Raw genomic sequence first — 19,055 nt, forward strand, 5'->3', positions numbered from 1 at the left:
CTTCTGGCCAGAGTCCTCTATTAAAACATGTGTACATTACGCGTACATTGCTGTGCATAAGTTTTGGTAAAAAAAGTACTCATTGGACCAATCAATCTGCACAAAATTTTATATGTGTCAAGAAGAACCCTTTGCCAATAGCATAATAAAGTTTAAAAACATTCCAATACTGATTGCCTGAGAAAAAGAGATTTCCGTACACCATATCCATCAAAACGTCACTGGCGCATTGATATGGCCCTGTCAAAGTACAAGTTCTAAACTGACCAGTGAGACCACATTTTCTTAAATATATTATCAAAAAGCATATTTCTGTCATGGCCTGACTCTGTAGATTAAGAATCAACCACAGATTGAGAATTAATTCGACTTTGGTCCATGAGCTTGTGCCACACTTCCGGTCGTGGATGAATACATGTCTCTGCCCTTCTATTCAAGTTTGCCCGACGCGAATTTTTTTCTCATAAAATTGGGGAGGTATGTCTGGCAAGTAGACACAATTAAACCAGAAAAAGTAGCCAATTTCATCAAGTTTCAAACAACCCAGTAGCTCTAAAATTGATAGGAACACATTTTCTATGTTTTGTACACTGAATGCACTGTGAATGTACGTGCCATAAAACCTGGCCAATTGCTGCAAAAATTTCATCTTTGGAAATGAATAACAAAACACACAGTTCATCTGGCATGTTCTTTATTACACAAACAACACAAAACTCTGTATTAATGACCAAATAATTTGTTAATTTGCCTGAAAATCAACCCACAACAAATACAAGACCTCGTCCCCAGCTTCTGCCACAACTACTACACTGCATTGTGTGCATTATGGATAAGCACCCAAGGTATGAGGTTGATCACTAAAGTGAGACAGACATAGCTGGTGGACAGACACAGGCCATTTGTAAGTCCCCAAGCTCTACAGAGCGGGGGACAATTAGGTCCATATCTGGCGTACTTTTTGAACTAGAGCTGTTTTGGTGGTTGCATGACCCGGAGCACCCCCTAGTGCCCAAAATTGAAAAATGTAATTTTCGTCGCTATAAATATATTCAGGGTCTTGAACTTGATCATTTGGCTTAGTTTCATTGCTCTAGGTTGTTTAATAACATATCTCGAAATGACTCAGGGGTCTCCCCTTAAATCTTGACATCACAAAGTATCCGACAACCCCATTACAAGGACACCTGGGTTCAATGATGTCATGCCCAGGGACAGGTTTCTGGCTATTTGGGCCTGTCTCCATTGTGTAAATGAGGAGGACCCACAGGTAGATAAGACGGAGAAAATCTACAAAGGCCGTCCTGTCTTCAACTACCTCGTCCCCAGGTTCAGAGAGTTCTTCGTCCCCCAATGTGAGATGTCTTTGGATGAGGGAATGATACCGACTAAAAACAAGATTTCATTCAGACAGTACATCAAATCTAAACCAATTAAGTGGGGGATAAAGTGTTTTATCTTGTGTGACAGTGACACAGGCTACATAGTAAATGCAGAGGTCTATACTGGAAAGCTGCCTGACGAAATTCCTGACCTCGGGGTCACCGGAAACCTGGTTGTCCGCCTGTGTGACCTGGACCTCATCAAGGACCAGAACTACATGGTCTTCACGGATAGATTCTATACCACTGTACAGTTGGCTGAATATCAGTTAAAACACCAGGGAATTAGACTGTGTGGCACTGCTGACACCCGAAAGAAAACATTTCCTAAATAGCTGCTGAGAAAAAAGACCGAGATGACGATAGGAGAATCCGTCCTCCTTTACAATGGGACACTCAGTTGTATTGTCTGGATGGACAATAATCCCATTTGCTTTGTGTCTTCTATCTATTGCTCTTCTCCACATGAAACTGTTCCCAGGTATGATGCTACAGAGAAGAGAAGGGTTCAGATTGCTTGCCCTAAAGCAGTAAAGGCCTACAATGCTTTCATGGGTGGGACGGACAAGAATGATCAAATGGCCAAGTTGCAAAAGTGTCGACGCCATTATAAATGGACCCGCCGCTTGGTTATGAAATTCTTCATGTGGGCAGCTTATAATGCCTATGTACTCATGAACTTTGTGAAGCCCCACTACAATGCCACAGGTAGGGCCTACACATTCCATTTCTACATTGAGGATCTCTGTAATGAACTTGTAGGAGATTACCGGGTTGGAGTTGTGCAACGCCGGAGGAACAGTCTTGACGTTGACCAGAACCTTCGTCTGAAGAAGGATGCAGACCATTTTGCTGAGAGGCCAGCTATGGCAGGCACTAACCATAGGTGTGTAGTCTGTAGTGAGGTGTATAAGAGGGCCAAAAGCCAAAACCCAGCTCTCAAGGACAAGGATTTACCTAAGAGGAGCAAAACGGTATTTCGCTGTTCGTATTGCAAGGAGTACCTATGCATCGGGACCCCCCTAACAACTGCTGGGCGAAATGGCACACACAAGAGAGGTATTGGAGGTAAAGAGAGTAAGGTAGAACACTATTACTATCATAAGAAACATTTATTTCATTACTAACACACTAACAGACCTGAAATAAAAGGTTTTACATTAGGGTACAATTTTAGGGTTTTTACCCTGGATTGGGCAGAGTGGGGGCGTAACCTACCTTGGATCAGGCAGGGTTCAAAGGGTTAAGAGGTAAGTAAGATTTACAATTTCATTTTTCAGCAATATTTTCCATACACATTATATTTAAAGGTCAAATGCTGAGCTATTTAACCTGTATTTGTGGTGAATTTTCATAATATGCTATCTTAAAAAAACATAATAAACCGGAAGGAATTCAAAAAATAGTGATTTTTTTGTGAAATAATTGCTGTTTGTTCAGTCCTCTGCGAGCTCGTTTTTGAAGGCGCTTTTGAAAAGACCGCCAGATGTGTAGTTACGCTATTCGCCGCTAGGTTCACATTGGTGACGTCACTAGTGCTGTCAAATCCACGATCATTGACCACTACGCAAGTAAAATGGCGGCTGCAAGCATGGCGAGCGAAGATTGTGCGGGAGATTTGTTTGATGACGATTTGGTTGTTGATGAAGGCAATGGTGTGATTCAACCCTACATGTACGAGCCAGTAGTGGAGAGTGCGAGAGACGATTCAGATTCTTGTTCTGAATCGGGCGAAGGTGATGATGGGGAGATGGAGGATGAGCGACTTGATCGCATAGGAAATATCAATTGGTGAGTTCCAAGTGCAGTGGCAGTGCACTGTGCCAGTGCACTGTGCATGCCATGTGTATAGGCGCGGCATCAGCTGGACATTATAGGGGGCCTATGCTGATATGAGCCATGTCATCATGTGCATGTATTCATGTACATCTCTACATAGGGCTCCATCGTTCACGGATCGAGTGTTGTCAGTAAACAATTGGCGTTTTTCACCTCAAATATGTCGAAACCACAATGTATCTTGAGTTGAGTGAGTTCATTCATAGGCCCCTGAATGCTAATTAGCGAGATTATCGGGCTAAACAATGGGATTAGCTAGGAAATAGGGAGCTAGCTAGGAAATAATGGTTCATTCCACATGGTTATTTTATAGTAAGTAGGATCTCGGATCGGAATACTAAGCCTAAGGGTTTGGTAGTAGGCCTACTCGAATGGAGTGAACTCTAGGCCTAATAATTTGGATTATTACTGTACTGAGAGTGAGACTCTTCCATTGCGGAGCATTACCAATACCACACCAAATAGTGAAATACTACACCCGCGCAAAGACAACAGTTTATTCTCACCGTAACAACTTAAGGCGAAAGCCTTCGACAATACTACATTAATTGATTGATTGAAACAATGCTAAATCTTACTGAGCTGAGCTCCAGGGGCCTGCCTCTCACTCAAATTTGGCCTACCCTTGGCCTAGGCCCTGATTCATTGATGGCAATGGCTATCGAAATATCATCACTGTTGTATAACAATAACATTTATATTATACTTGTATTTGTAGGTGTCATTGTGGTGTCTGCACTCCACAAGAGAAGGGGAGGGAATCCTTGTGCTGCTCAGACTATTCACCAGTCCAGGCCAAGAAGGATGAGCTGAAAGTAGAGTGCATCACGCAACACCCAGGTTTTTCCAGCACCTGTCTTGATAGATGGGTGCTGGAAATGTCGATGTATCACTACATCGAAGAGCAGGGACAAATAGGCGATGACCAGCCCATTCACAAGTAAGTAATGATGACCACCTCCATCGCTGTATATATAATTGAAGACAAGAAAAGGCAATATCAGTTCAGAAATGAGATTTTTTTCTCCCTTTGAAGACTAGAAATATAGAAAATAGATATAATAAAATGTATCTACATGTATTTAGTAATAATATTACAAGTTTTCAATAAATTTTAAAAAAACTGTCAATTAAATGTACAAACATTGTTTTCTTCCCAACAATTTCAGGTTATATCGATACGTGGCCTATAGGAACCTTGTCCGTTGGGTTTGGAAGAGGTTGGGGAGAAGGAACCGTTTGCCGCTCCCTGTTTGTGCTCGGGACAAGATACGTGCTGCTTGGCCTGCTCCGGACAATGACGGGTACACAGGATTCAAGTATCCTACGTTCAATTGATTTGGTGTGACCGTTCAATTGATCTGTGATAGTGAACTCTGATGGTGCTATGAATGAACTCTACAGTTTGTTAAACCTCGTTTTTGTTTCTTCTACAACTTTCATCTTGTCCTGCTTGTCGTACTTTGAGCACACTGGACCTGGAATAGGATGAGTCACTTGGTACTTGTCCTTTGCATCTCTTGCCAATTTGTAAGATGGCAGGTCATCTCTCCGCTTCAGCAGGTCCTCCAGAATTAGCTGTACATAGTCTGAAAACATAAAGGGAAGTATTAATACAAGTAATCTTGTTTCTTCTTGTTTCTTGCAGTGCTAGCAATAAAGTAACGATGCTGGCCGTTATACCTACCATATGTTGATTCAATTTTGACCTCTTTTGCTACTGCAGCTCCTCCTCTCCCCTTGGGGTATGAAATCGACCACTGCGGCTGTTCATCTTGTCCCATACGCTGTTTCCGATTTGAATTTTCATTGAAGTGGAGTGTGGCGAGCAGTAACCTGTAAAGAGAATTTGTAGTACTGGCATGACTGGTCAATGCTTTCAATCAATGTTTTACTCGCCTCACGCCTTATAGTCCAAGTAGAGTGCAAGAACAAAGTTCAGTTGCATCATGAATAAGGAAAAGTGGGCTTTGATAGCACTCACTCAAAGCATTGCATGAAATTTTTTTCGTGATTTAGTAATGACCCCTGAGAATACATTGTAGTCTGTCATACCTTGCTTTCATTGGCTCATAGAAGAAATGGCGGGATTTGGGAGCGAAATAACCAACAATTTTGTGATACGACTCAAGAGATGAAGTCTGTACTCCTGGTGAAACCTTTCTGATGTCCTTGAGCAATATCTTTTGAGTGAGAATCAGCGTAAGTTCCTTGTGGGCCTTGCTACCTGAAAGAGTAATACTGGTTTAAGTAATAAGGAACAAAGAATTAACAGGGCCAAATGACTAGCTGTTTTTCTTTTGATTGAGGGCACTCCTTACTTGTCAGTCATGCTGGTGCTGGTATGAAATAATTCAACAAAAATTCTCAAGACAAATTGCATTCATAGCATGGGCTTTATGGCATTTGCAAGTTCCTTTTAAAACGTAACTTTAAACGAACCTTTCTTGATCCATTCTCTGTCTTCTAGAGGACCATGAAGACATTTTGGGTACAAATCCCCATGCCCATCGTGTACGTCGGCAACATGGTTTAGAATGGAGAGCCACTTTGCTTCAACCAAGTCACCATTCCCATTACTTGAGGCAGCACACCAGAAGATATGGTTGGACACTGATTGGGACCATTTTGCGAGTATCCTGCAAAGTTTGTACTTCTTGGCAATATTGTCCATTTTCTTTTTTACACCTGAAATACATGTACATGTATATATCATGTGTAATGAATTTAGAATGAAACATTATGTTCCAATTTATGAGAAACCCACCTGACTTTTGACCAGTGCCTACAATGTCTTTCATTGGCTAAATTGAAAAAGGCAAAGATACTTGACGGACGAGTTGTTTTTTTGCCTTGTTTATGTTAAAATGAGCAATAACACACCTTTCGCGATATGCCAGCAATCAAACCAGTGTTGTACTCCAGGCCATTTGTCTCTCAGATACTTTTTGATTTGTGAATGCCGATCTGTGACCATCTCTGCAATTGCCAATTTCTTCTCGGTAACAAGTAGTGCCATGCTACGTTTCAAACCCTCGAGTTCCATCCAGTAAGAATTTTTCACTTCATTTGACTGAAAAATAAGTAACCAATAAACCATGTTATTCATGTTTTTAAACCTATTGCTGGTAATAACTATTGGGATAAAGAGAAGGATCTGATCAATGTGGGGAAGCTATCTGCATGAGGATGAATGGCACTATAAAATTGTAAGTGAAGTGTAAAGTTAACACTGACAGTGAACAATCAATTTCATTAGGGAAGTCAGCAATCCATTTTGATGGAATATTGACTTCTGATTTGTTCCAGAACTTTGTTAAACTTGACACAAGGGCAAGGTTTGTCATGTTGACATTGCAATGCACTATTACTAACGTACCTGTACAAGGCTTACATCCAGCACCTTACCGGCTGACTCATCCATCAAACTGTAGCTCCCATATTTGGCAGTGTGGCCTGGCGAGCAACACCTCGCATCTCCAGACAAGGACAGTTGTTTCCTCTTTCGCTCCTTAAACATACTGTCTTGCTTCCTTTGCCAGACTGCGAACACTGATGGTATGAGGTAGAGGCCTTGTATAGTGTAGAATGTCCTTCAGCTTATCACTGCCACACCAATGTTTTTCAGGATATTGAGTCCTCTTACTGGACTTGAACCAGAATATAGAATTCCTGAAACAATTTAATGAGAAATCATAATACTGGTTTGGCTTTCTTTCAGGATTTATGAATTTACCCTTTTTTTGGTATTTCCGGTGGTCCTATTTTTGATTTTTTACTCTCCATATCTCAATAGCATAGAAAACATCGAAAAAATCATTTGTTGCAATTTGTTCCATGTTTTTTCGTATATTGACCCGACTAATGTTTTAAGAATCATGCAGCATACGTATGTAGCCTACCTGCAGCCAAAAGCAAATTTCCAATGGGAAGCTGTCCTTTAAATGGTTGTGATGTCCATTCCTGTTGATGTTGATTTTCACAAATCGCCATCACCATCACAGCTGTGCCAAGTGTACGGAGTGCGACTCGACATGGTGCCCTGCAAACTTGACAAAACATGAACAGAAGCCTCAAGCTTGATTCAAAGACAATGAATTTTCTCTCATATTGAGGGGAGGGCTGTTCATACTCATTGTCGAAATCATAATGTTTGCCGGATCTGAAATAGTAAATAATTATGGTTAAAGATTTGACAATGATTGTTTTTTATCAGTTTATAAACTCACTGTAGAGCATCATTAGTGAGTCCTTCATGAAAAAAGTAAAGTTTTATTAGTGTTAACACTAATAACAGGTCCCAGAAACTGCCATACCGGTACTTTTATGACTATCATTCTATTCATTCACTCTAATACAATTCAATTGTTTTAAAGAATCAATTTCTCAAGAAAGCTACAACAAACACTTACACATTTTCATCATCAAGGAGCGAGTCATCAAATTCTTGACAATAATCATCTTCACATGGCTCCCTGTCTTCATCGTCACTGTCATCAGTCTTCATCGTTTCCTGACTTGGAAAGTGCACCTCTTCATCCTCCATGTCTTCATCACTTGGTTTCAAGCCTGAAAATATTGGGGTGGTCAAAGACATTGTCTGGCACCAAACTGTGACTTATCTGTCGTATTGCCAGGCACAAACCAAAATTGTGTTAGATAGTAAAACCCAAACTGTCTGACACCTTGTCGGGTTGCTACTAGTATCAACATAATTTTCAGGTTTGGGGTTACCTTGGAAAACTGGCACATCAATGTCAAACAGATCTGTCTGAATGGCAATTTCTCGGACTTCTGGTTCTGCCTGACAGCCAATATCCCCGGTGCAGGAGGTTGTCTGTGAACCTTTGTTCCGAGACCCAGTGACAATATTGACCTGGACAGCCTTGGCAAACCGCATGGAGACTGAGGAGCCAACTTGTGTCCCAATGGCAAAGGTTTCAGGGTGTTCCTGCAAAGATAAGAAATAGAATTGAGGCTATTGTTCCGGGGATGTTGTTTACATTAACTTTCACTACATTATTAATGCAGCTAATTTTTATTACAAGATTGTGGGATTAATCCATCCTCTGATTTATTAGTCTACACTGTTCGGGACATTTATCTATGTAAATATGATCACCCAATATAACCAGTTTTTGTAGAGCCACACCCTGAAGTCAGTTGATAGTAAGCTTATGACACATGGGGCTGGGTTATGATTGAACATACTTGTGGCAAAACCTCCAAATCGTCTAAACTCTGTGGCAGTACTGCATCCTCTATCAGGTGATTGCCAACCTCCTCAAATCGGCCTTCATCAGCCATCACAAAACCATCATCCTGCTCAGCTGCCACCTCCGCCTCCTCTCCATACAACACGTTGTATCCCGCTACCGCCTCTGCTACAGCCTACGAAATGAGAAACAAATATTTTAAATAGAAGGCCTATCATAATTGACTAATAGGAGTAGGACTTTTGTATTTGACTTGCTCCTACAGCTGAAGGTATAAAACCTAGTAGGTGCAGTCGTGCAGTATCAATTATGAAAATTATCAAGTTGTAGTCTTAAAAGGTCCTCAGGCCCCAGCAACACCACATCCTACACTTCACCATGCCTACCCCATGGTCATGCACTCGAGATGGAGGTATTCCTAGCCTAGGCCTATGGCCATGGGGTATAATTTCATACCTACTATACTGATTTCATAATAAATAATAATCACCTGCTGATGTGCCCTCTTCTGCACAGCTGACCGCGGCGCACTGGTCGTAGGCGTACCATCCATGGCATCGCCTTCACCATGACTGAAGAGTGTAGGGAAGGCACCTGGCTTCAACAGGCGTTTTTTAGGGTCAAATCCTATCGCACGGCATATGGCTGGGTCCAGCAGGTAATCTCCGGCAACGAAGTGCTTCGAACATACCCTCGCACCGAGAGACGGGACCCAAGAAGACGGACGATGCATGCGTCTTACCCATACTTTTCGGGCCTTCTTGTCGCGAGGAAAATTGTAATAACCGACCCCATCTACTTTCAACACCTTCGTTGAATCACTGCTGCAGTTTGGTGCGACGCAGTAAACCATTTTTGCTTTAGAACATGTAAAATAATTGGTTTTACATGGTAGGAACGGCGTGAACGCAACCAGAAAGTAGAATCAGCTGTCAGATGAATGAAAACAAAACTGGTCTCCTGTCTTGCGCAGGCATCTACAGCATGGCGTTTGTGTATGCAGGCAGTGGGATCAGTCTAACAATGACAGCACTAGTGACGTCACTCCTCATTTGGAATTCCCCACAACCGCGAGAGTTTCCGAACGAAATACGAACTTTGCCGAAGCAAATTCACGCTGAGACAGCGCGGTTTATTTGAATTTCTTTATTCCATGCGATATTTATGCAAATAAATTTACTACATTTGACATCTAAATGTAACAAAAGGTTATCCTGATGTACTTTGATTAAGATTAGGCCTAACTTTGGCATTTAACCTTTAATCTCAGCGACAGGTTTTCATTTTCGCATTTCTATTTTGAATATCAGCACATGACTCAAAACAGCTAATTGGTAGTCCCACTCTTTTAAATAAAGCTTCGTTCGTTTTTCCATGAGTAAACGCGGGAAATGTTTTTAACATGCCAATCCTGTGATCCTATATATTTCAAACACGTGTCCCCCAACATAAAATTCGGGCGGTAATGCCGATACAATGTTGCTTACAGCATAAGCATTGTTTCAGGTTTGCCTTCTTGGTAGCAATGGATCTGTAACATTCGTCAGAAACTTACTGAATCACCCGTATTGGCATATCCAGATTTTGATAAGACATTTTGTCTCACAACTGATGCATCCGGGCATGCTATCGGTTATGTGTTGAGTCAGTTGGATGACCAGGACAGAGATCATCCCATAGCATATTCAGGTAGGGCACTTAGAGGTGGTGAAAAGCGCTGGACAGTGTCAGAACAGGAATGTCTAGGTGTCTTAGAAGGTGTCAGGCATTTTAAGGAATATTTGTCTCATCAGCACTTCCATATCTTCACGGATCATCAGAGCCTGACTTGGCTGCTGACCTGTAAACACAAGTCCTCAAAGTTACATAGGTGGACCTTGGAAATACAGCAGTATGACTTCGCTATCACTCACACACCAGGTCGTCAGAATCTTGTCGCTGATGCTCTAAGTCGCAGGAGATATGATGTTCCAGTTTTCTCTCCTCAGGACTCAGAATCTCAAGGTGGTCCAAAAGCCACTGGCGAAGGCGACCGTGCCCAAGTGTCAACCTCGAATGAGGAACAGTCTGAACCTGTCCGGGTTGAGGTGGCATTTGAGTACTCTTCTAGAGAAGCCCCAGGCATGAATGTGATATCTGCTGCATCAGATGAGCCCTCATCTGTGCCTGAGCCACCAGATAGCTCCAATATTGGTCAGTTTCAGAAGCTATGCCCAGATTTGTCTCCCATCATTGCATTTCTGGAGGATAGTGTTCTCCCAGATGACCCCAATGTAGCAAAGAAAATTGCTAACATTTCCAGTCAGTATGAAATGTTGAATGGGGTGCTGTACCACATCTTTCAACCCAGACGTAAGCGACCTCCTGCTGATGAACGCCTGATCAAACAGTTGGTAATACCGGCCAATATGAGGTCAGCGGTGCTTCGCTCCTTTCATGATTCAGCAGCGGGTGGCGCTCATCTAGGGTTGCAGCGTACATTTGCATCAATTCGATTGAGGTATTTCTTTCCTGGTAAGTATCAATTCATTCATGACTACATTCAGTCTTGCTCTCAGTGTCAACAGGCAAAGTCGCCTCGTCACAAACACCCGGCTCCATTGACATCGATGCCAGTGCAAGACGTCTTTCAACGCCTGCACATTGATTTCATTGGTCCCGTTCATGAGACACCTTCTGGATTCAAACATATTTTGCTTGTTGTCGATAGTTATTCCAAGTGGCCGGAATGTTTTCCCTTGAAGACTCAGGAAGCTAGTGAGGTAGCAGATGTCCTATTTCGTGAAATCTTCTCACGCTATGGGGCCCCAAAGACGCTCATTTGTGACAGAGGTCGAAATTTCATGTCGCAGTTGGTAAATGCAGTGTGTGAAATATTCAAAGTTAAACATCACTACACCAGTGCATATCACCCACAGACCAATGCTTCCTGTGAGCACACCAATTCAACTATTGAACAGTCAATTAGGGCCTACATTGATGACTCGCAAGACAATTGGCCAAGTCTCTTACCGGGCATAATGATGGCATTTCGCATGTCTCCATCGACTCAGTCGATACAATTGTCTCCATTTTACATGCTGTTCGGTCGTAAAATGTCCATGCCCTTTGATGCAAATTTGATACCTCAAGACAACCTCCGGCCTAATGTCAAACGTCATATGGATGAGGTGCTCAAAAACTTGAAATTGTCCAAGGCAATCGCCTCTGATAACCAGGTGCAGGCTCAAAAAAAGAGCAAAACTAGGCATGATAGGAGGGCAACAGATCCACAATTTCGTATAGCTGATTTGGTATGGTTATTTTCCCCAAAGGTGCCAGTGGGTCTCTCTCCAAAGTTCCATAGAAAATGGAAGGGACCATATTACATAACTCGGCTCGGTCAAAACTTCACCTACCAATTGAGGGATTGTGCGACAAATCAGATCATGAGGTCACTAGCCCATGCAAACAGGTTGAAACGGTTCTTTGATCCAAGGGATAGGTCCACTGAGGACATAGTCGTTCCTCAAACGGGGGATACAGAAGGTGACGATACAGAGGTGTCGCCGACCTCTCAGACAGAGACGAGCACAGACGACAATGGTCAGCTCGATCTCCAAACCGACCACACCCTCCCAGCTGACACTCAGGACGAGTGGGGAGAGGTTGAACGCTTGATAAAGGTATCAAGAGGTCAGGGAAAGAAATGGTACAGAGTCAAATGGAAGGATAGGTCTCCTTCTACATGGGTCGTCGAAGACAAGATTAGTGACAATCTCAAACGTGAATTTCACATTCAACATACCTACTCTGGTAAAAGGCGCAAGAGGCCTCATAGATTCTTAAAGTAAATGTACATTTCCACTGCTCTCTTCAAAAATAATGTCTGATCGGATGGGTTGCCACACGTTTCCTGCTATGTCAGAAATTCTATGATCACCTGCAAAACCTCTTTACAGTTTCTTGGTGCTAAGTGTTATGTGAGACGTCACATGACACCATCTGGTCAAATGCTTTTCTGACATACTGTGTTTTTTTGTCCTAGGTAACCGCTGGAGACTTGTAATGACCTTACTGATGACATTCTTGATGGCTGGACAAGTGGCGGCGGACTCGACACAGTCTGCTACATTTCAAGGCGACATAATCAACAGATTAAATTACGGGGTGATCTTCAAGCAAGAGAATTCCCTCTACTTCACTTCAGAATACTGGTTGCACATGTTTGAGATTCAGCTACCCAGTACAGGTGTAATTCAACACAAGAATCTAACTTGTAATTTTGCTAATGCTACTTGTGCCCTTATGACTAAGATCTTAGACCATGTGCAGCATCTAAATGTGGATGTTGCTCTGAAAATAGATGCGTACATGCATTTGATTCGTCAGTTGATTCTCCACCCTACACACTCAGCATTTCGCATGGGAAAAACTAAGCGGGCTCTGTTGTCATTCATTGGCGACCTATCAAAATCACTTTTTGGGACAGCCACCACTAAGGACTTAGAAGTCTTAGCGCGGCATGTCCAGTCCATGCAGTCCAGAAACACAAGGCTGCTTAACGTCATGAAAAAACACGAGTCAGGATTCTCCTCTTTCATTTCACATACTGAACATAGGTTCCATGACATGGTCGTACAGTTAGCTTCAGAGAGGCATGCACTTGAAACCCTGTCCCAAAAATACAGCACTTATTTGGCAGATACCCAAGCTGCTTTCACAATGACTTCTGTTTATACGGCTGAAGTGATTAAATCTGTAAGGGCCATATCGGACCAAATGGATAGCTTACTAGACTCGGTAATTGAACTCTCCCAGGGAAAGATTCCACCTAGGTTACTTACGCCCAACACTTTGACAACTGCATTGACTGATATCCAAACCAGATTAACCCAACAGTTCCCGGAATTCAGGTTGATTAAGACTAATCCAACAGATTATTATAGACAGGCTGATTTCATGGTCGCTAGGACTCATAAGGTGATGTACATTACAGACAAGTTTCCGATGTCAGCTCAGAATGGTATGAAACTGTTCCGTATTATATCTCTTCCCTTGCCGATTAACCACACATCAACTCATGCAACACAGCTACTTGATTTGCCTGAATTCTTAGCTATCAGTTCAACCAATAGTCACTATTCCTTACTCAATCATGGAGATTTCCTGTCGTGTAGTGTAAGTAACCCCATGTACTGCAACAAAAACATTGCAATCAAACCAATTTCGAATACATCTTGTGCGCTAGCCTTGTTCCAAAATTCCAAACAAAAAGTTGATAAAATCTGTGATTTCCGCCTTCTCTGACTATCCAATGTCCAAATGGAAACAAAACTCATGAAGGTTGTTCATTGTGGCTTCTAAATGTGTCATATCGTTGTTCGGTGTCATCCAAGTCTCATTATTTGCCCCCTCGCTTGCAAAGCTGCACGGTGGCATTATCTGATACACCGGTTACAACGTCATACCCAGTAAATTTGGCACTATTGCGAAACTTCTTTTCTGAGGCACTAACGTCGGACATCTTTGGAAATACTACCTTTCCCTCTCCCATTTCGGTTGAAGTGCCTCCCTTCAAGATATTCAAGTCAAACTTCTCGTCTTTCCTGGTTCAAGATCGACAGAGCGATCTGAGTTTTCGAAAAATGGCAGAAAGTGCTAAAAGACGCGAAGTCATCTTTCAGAACTTGGCAGAGCCTGTCATTGATGGCCAAATTGCTATTTCTGGTAGCTGGTTTGACACAAGATCCGTTCTCCCTATAGCTTCAGTAGTTACGGCATCAGTGTCATTGATTCTGTTTATCTGGACCGAGCTTCAACTTCAATCTGATGAGTAAGCCGACATCAGCGACTGAGGATGTTCAGCCCATGCAGCAAGAAATGCTTATGGCAATTGCCATTGTAGTTCTTCAAGCCTTTCTAGTTGTATGCATTCTTTCCTTGTTAGTGTTCTTGTACAAGAAGTTCGGGAATCAGGTCAATGCAACCCATCTAGTCATGGAACTCACAAATGGAATTCAATCGATAATGATTAAGATAGTGCAACTACCAGTTTGCGCAGGTAATCTACAGATTCTCTACCCAACAGAAATCCATGACATTGACATCACGGGACGTTTCTTCCCTAAACTGGGTTATTAACTGGTTAATTTAAAACTCACAAATACTCTAAACCAACAGTCTGTAAATGTTCCAACTCAAATGCGCATCTTTCCTCTTCAAGCGAGGACCATTAAGCTGATCACAGCCAAACCATTTACTGCTCACCTCCTAATACAACACTGTCGAATGTATCAATACATCGCACCAATGAAACAAGCAACGGCACCAACTACAGACAACGGTCAGAACCAAGTTAATGATGACACAACACACCAAAATTCCAACATGTGGCCAAGTTTGGGAGAACTTAGACACTGAGCAGGAGTATTGAGTTTGTAATGCAAAACTAACCGGTAGTACACATGTATGTTCTAACAATTATATGATTTCGGTATCTATCAGTATATCAGAACGATGGTGTGATATAGCTCAATTATAGAATTTTGTATCTATCGGTATATCAGATAGACGGTGTGATATATATAACAACAAAAAAAATGTTTGATTGGTCATTCTAAAATACCTTGGTACCGTAAAGTCAACTTTTAAATGGAAAATGCATAAGCCTCGTTCTGAGAGTGGAGTGTTTTGGACACGCAACCAAGATGCTCTACCAAAGTTCCCTCGGGTTGCACTAAAATGTGGAACCATGCACACAGCTCACTTCAGAAGTTTGAGGCTCTCAAAACACTGCTTCAAACACAAATCAGCCAAGGAAGCATCAACCACCCTAAGTTTTTTAATGAGCACTACACATATTTGCTGAGAAAAACGCTCCAAATAGCCCATTTGCGCGGATTTTAGCGTCACTTGAGCGAGCCGATCCGAACTTCCTATACGGGCTGCCGTAACATAATGTAAACAACGGCGCTACCGGCGCTCCGGGCAGGCGATGGATGGAATTTGCCAAATTCGCACATATTCAAGTTATTTCGTGGCCTATCTTTTTAAGTTTGAGGTATTTTAGAATAGAAATTGAACCCTCGGCTTCGGACCTTGGTTGAGTTACCAAGACACTCTCGGGTGGAGCAAAAATTTCGTCCAAACCCTCGCCTGTCGGCTCGGGTTTGGACTGTATTTTAGCTCCACCCTCGAGTGTCTTGGTAACTCAACCAAGGTCCTCCGCCTCGGGTTCAATTCCTTAAACAGAGACTATGAAGGACACTGGCAACAGTTTGGGGAGTGCTTTATTTCCACGTCAGTAATCTGACAGTGAGCTGGTAACCCATGTCGTGAACTTGAGCTTCGGAAAATTTGGTTTTACAGTCACGATGTTGCCACCTTCATGATTTCTGTGGAAGAGTTAGGGCCAACGATTGATGCGTCATAGACATAAATGTAAATTGTTTGTAGAGTTTGCGGTGTTGACAACCCTATTAGCACTTGTCTTCACCTGGTATAACATATTTAAGAAGTAATCGGAATTAATTAGATAGATGTGATGGTTGTTTTCATATGATGTGTGTATACTGTGTTTAAGAATCAGTTACTTAAGATAGTTTTGATGGTTGGTTACATACACTAGTGAGTTAGATGTCATGAACTTTGGGAAAACTTCCTAGGAGTGATTACGGTTTGAACACAACGCTTTGCGGGAGCAAAGTCTTTTTAAAACAAGAGGAATATTTTATGGTGTTAATTTCAAGATAGATTCTACAGAATCAGAATGTTTTATGATTTCATATTTTCGGACGCTAGCCATCCAACTTTGGCTGTTTAGCAATTTTATCCCACACACATGTATAAGCAGTTCTATGCCAACCAGTATTTATCTTGGCTTATCCACATGTAGCAGCAAGTCAAGAACCTTACTCAGATGTGCCGGCATGTTCAAAGAGGTTTGTTAATTAGAGTCAATATTAGTCAGGAGATTAGCTCCTGGTTCTATCGTACTTGTTTTTATGTGAAGTAATTTAGTTAGTTTAAGGCATATTGGTCAAATTGGAATTCTATAAAGTAGCTCGATTGGGTGAGGTGTGTTTTCTTAGCAACTGTTTAAGCCAGGACAGGCGTGGACTGAAAGCCCTGATATTCACTGTGCTGCCAAACCGCAAATTTCTGTATACCAACCAGCTTCAGTTCCGCAACTTGACTGAGGATGGCGCGACGATCGCCGTCGGTCAAGAAAACGAGTGTGAAAAGACCCAAATATTTCCCTACCAGCAGGCGCTGCCCTCTTTTTTTAAGTTCTAAACTATCATAGCAGACAACATGGCGGCATTTCACCAGTTTTTTCATTTGTGAGTTGATAAAATGCATGAATATTCGTTAATTTAGGATGGATTTTGCCCCAATTTTGACTACCGGAAGTGGTACTTAACCCCGACTTTGAAATGATCGTGTTAGTTTGTCTTTGGCATTTTCAAAATTCTGAAACGATACGATTTTACTTCGGACATTCACCAATATGTATGCTCTGTGCTGAAATGTATTGACTTGGATCGTACGAAAATAGAACCAACCTGAAAATTTTTTTCATGGTTCTAGGGACATGGCACATGCTTGACGTGACGTTCATGCGTCACTGAATCCCATGGCTGACTGCATGGTGATGACCTTCTTGAAGGGCGACAATGACGGCCATTTTGGTTTTTAAAAAAAGTAGGCCTAGTTAAATAGAACTAAGTCTAAGCCTATATTATAAAGAATATGTCCAACTTAACATGTGTTACTGTAAATGGAATTGTTTTAACTGAGATCAATAGAAATAAAAGAAACAATTCTACACGATTGGCAATATGAATAATGACGGACTGGCTCTCCCGGCCCCCCAGGTCCATGCTGTGACATGAGTCGTGGCTGGTTTTTCCCACACTACATTAGTCATTAACTCATGAGCTGCTTAAGCCTTCACTGCATCTTGGGAGGTAGGGTAGGCATGGTAACTTATGACATCCCGTCTTGACTAGTTCTATACAAGGGCATATTAAGCCCCCCCCCCCCCCAATTATGTAAAAAATCTTATTTGAAATTGACCATGAATTGGCCAGCTCCCCCACCCCCTGTTCTCAAAACCCTGAATCCGCCCTTGTTATATAATGCCAAGTGAATGTAGGCTTAATCCTAAGGGTGCTTCGTCAGGCTATAGTAAATGGACATGGGGTGGGGGTCGGGGTGGGGTTGATCATACATTTTGTAGTACGACAATGACATGACATAGGCCGCTTACCAAGCCCACTACAGCACAGGCACGTTCAACAGTACCTGCCCGTACAAATCATGAAATACAACATGCAGAGCTGAACGTGCCACCGTTAGCGGTTTCTGAGGCCTGCACAATGACATACATCATACATGACAGTAACATTTCTTTTAAATTCCAGTTTGGACAACTGAAAAAAGCAAGTTGGCACTATGGCAATGTTGGGCACAGCCAACGTGATGAATGAAAATGGACCTTCAAACGACATGGAAGGAGTCCCAAGACCCACTGTCAATTGGGTAATTGTCATCAGTGTTTCTGCCAGAAATATTTTAAAGGGGGGGGACAAACCATAATTTTGCAGCAAATCCTGTTTAAAACTGCAAATTTTGTCTGTTTTTTTACAATGACCTTTTGAGATGTGTATCGATATCAGAAGTTCCAAGGCCATGTCTGGAGTTCTCACCAATACCATGTTGCTGATCAACTCAACATAGGCACTACTCTGTAACCTTGATAAAAGTAATAGTGTATGTTGTTTACAGTTCTTATGTCAATTAAAATATCGTGTTTTTTCTTCGGCATCAGAAAGGAAGTCAAGCCTTCAAAGAGGAAACGTTTCCCGATTGGACAGTGGGCCAGGGACCAGAAACTTAAAACGGTGAAAGAAGCATCCAACACTCGAGCGGAACAGTTACAAAGCGACATTTACAGAAAGGAGGAAAGGATATCTGAGTTAAACGCACATGTAAGTCCAAAAATATTATGTGTGGAGCTCTTGATTTGACCAGAGTCTCTCTAATGAAGTCCCTTCCTTTCATTTCACCATTTACCAAGGTCATTTTACAATGGCTTGAATTGATGAGTCACGGTCAGAAAGAACTCTGCAGTGCCAGGGTTCTTTAACATACATGCTTTCTAACAACTGGGCCCAGACCTGTAATTTGTTGCTTGTTTTTATTCTGTATAGTCAATATGACAATATTTATTAGGACATGATTTGATATCCTCATTTCAAATTTTTCTGTTCTTCAGATTGAGTGGCTAGAGCGCCTAGAGGCGGATAAAAAAGCTAATATAACCCCAAAGATTATGATGGACAAGCAAGTTCAAGTTTGTAGCAATTCGGCTAACCAGCTGTTAGTGGTACGTAGAGGGATCCTAGAGGAAGCACAAGTCTTCAGATTTAATATCACAGAGTCAGCCAGGTGCCGCTGTTTCGACTGCGCCATTCTGACAGCCCATCACATGTAGATCATCACGTCACCAGTCCAATTAGCAATAATATGAATCTGTCATTGAAAGTGACCAGTTTGGACTTTGTTTCACACCTACCTGTTTGAGATGGATGCAAGAGCACATTTAAGCTGATAATTAAGCCCCGGAAAAAGC

General features: G+C 42.0%; 4 protein-coding genes across 4 annotated transcripts; 3 read left to right on the top strand and 1 right to left on the bottom strand.

Annotated features, from left to right (window-relative positions):
* Window positions 1-1,204: 1,204 nt before the first annotated feature.
* On the top strand, window positions 1,205-1,717 carry LOC135498681 (piggyBac transposable element-derived protein 4-like). The gene has a single exon (XM_064789064.1). It carries the CDS (start codon window positions 1,205-1,207, stop codon window positions 1,715-1,717), a length of 513 nt encoding a protein of 170 aa, XP_064645134.1.
* A 1,160-nt stretch (window positions 1,718-2,877) lies between these two features.
* Window positions 2,878-4,840, top strand: LOC135499115 (P2X purinoceptor 7-like). The gene is made up of 3 exons (XM_064789778.1): window positions 2,878-3,173; window positions 3,940-4,161; window positions 4,391-4,840. Exons 1-3 carry the CDS (start codon window positions 2,959-2,961, stop codon window positions 4,557-4,559), a joined length of 606 nt encoding a protein of 201 aa, XP_064645848.1. The 5' UTR covers window positions 2,878-2,958; the 3' UTR covers window positions 4,560-4,840.
* Window positions 4,620-9,489, bottom strand: LOC135499114 (uncharacterized). The gene is made up of 9 exons (XM_064789777.1): window positions 8,928-9,489; window positions 8,433-8,612; window positions 7,956-8,172; window positions 7,634-7,790; window positions 7,124-7,383; window positions 5,664-5,909; window positions 5,277-5,448; window positions 4,909-5,057; window positions 4,620-4,810 (listed from the first exon to the last, which is right to left on the bottom strand). The coding sequence occupies exons 1-9, from the start codon at window positions 9,288-9,290 to the stop codon at window positions 4,620-4,622; spliced, it is 1,935 nt and encodes a 644-aa protein (XP_064645847.1). The 5' UTR covers window positions 9,291-9,489.
* Window positions 9,490-13,295: 3,806 nt separating this feature from the next.
* Window positions 13,296-14,560, top strand: LOC135498682 (uncharacterized). Its single transcript, XM_064789065.1, has 3 exons — window positions 13,296-13,597; window positions 13,720-14,146; window positions 14,367-14,560. The coding sequence occupies exons 1-3, from the start codon at window positions 13,379-13,381 to the stop codon at window positions 14,558-14,560; spliced, it is 840 nt and encodes a 279-aa protein (XP_064645135.1). The 5' UTR covers window positions 13,296-13,378.
* Window positions 14,561-19,055: the final 4,495 nt, after the last annotated feature.

Source organism: Lineus longissimus, chromosome 14, assembly GCF_910592395.1.
Source record: "Lineus longissimus chromosome 14, tnLinLong1.2, whole genome shotgun sequence".
Lineage (NCBI taxonomy): Eukaryota > Metazoa > Nemertea > Pilidiophora > Heteronemertea > Lineidae > Lineus > Lineus longissimus.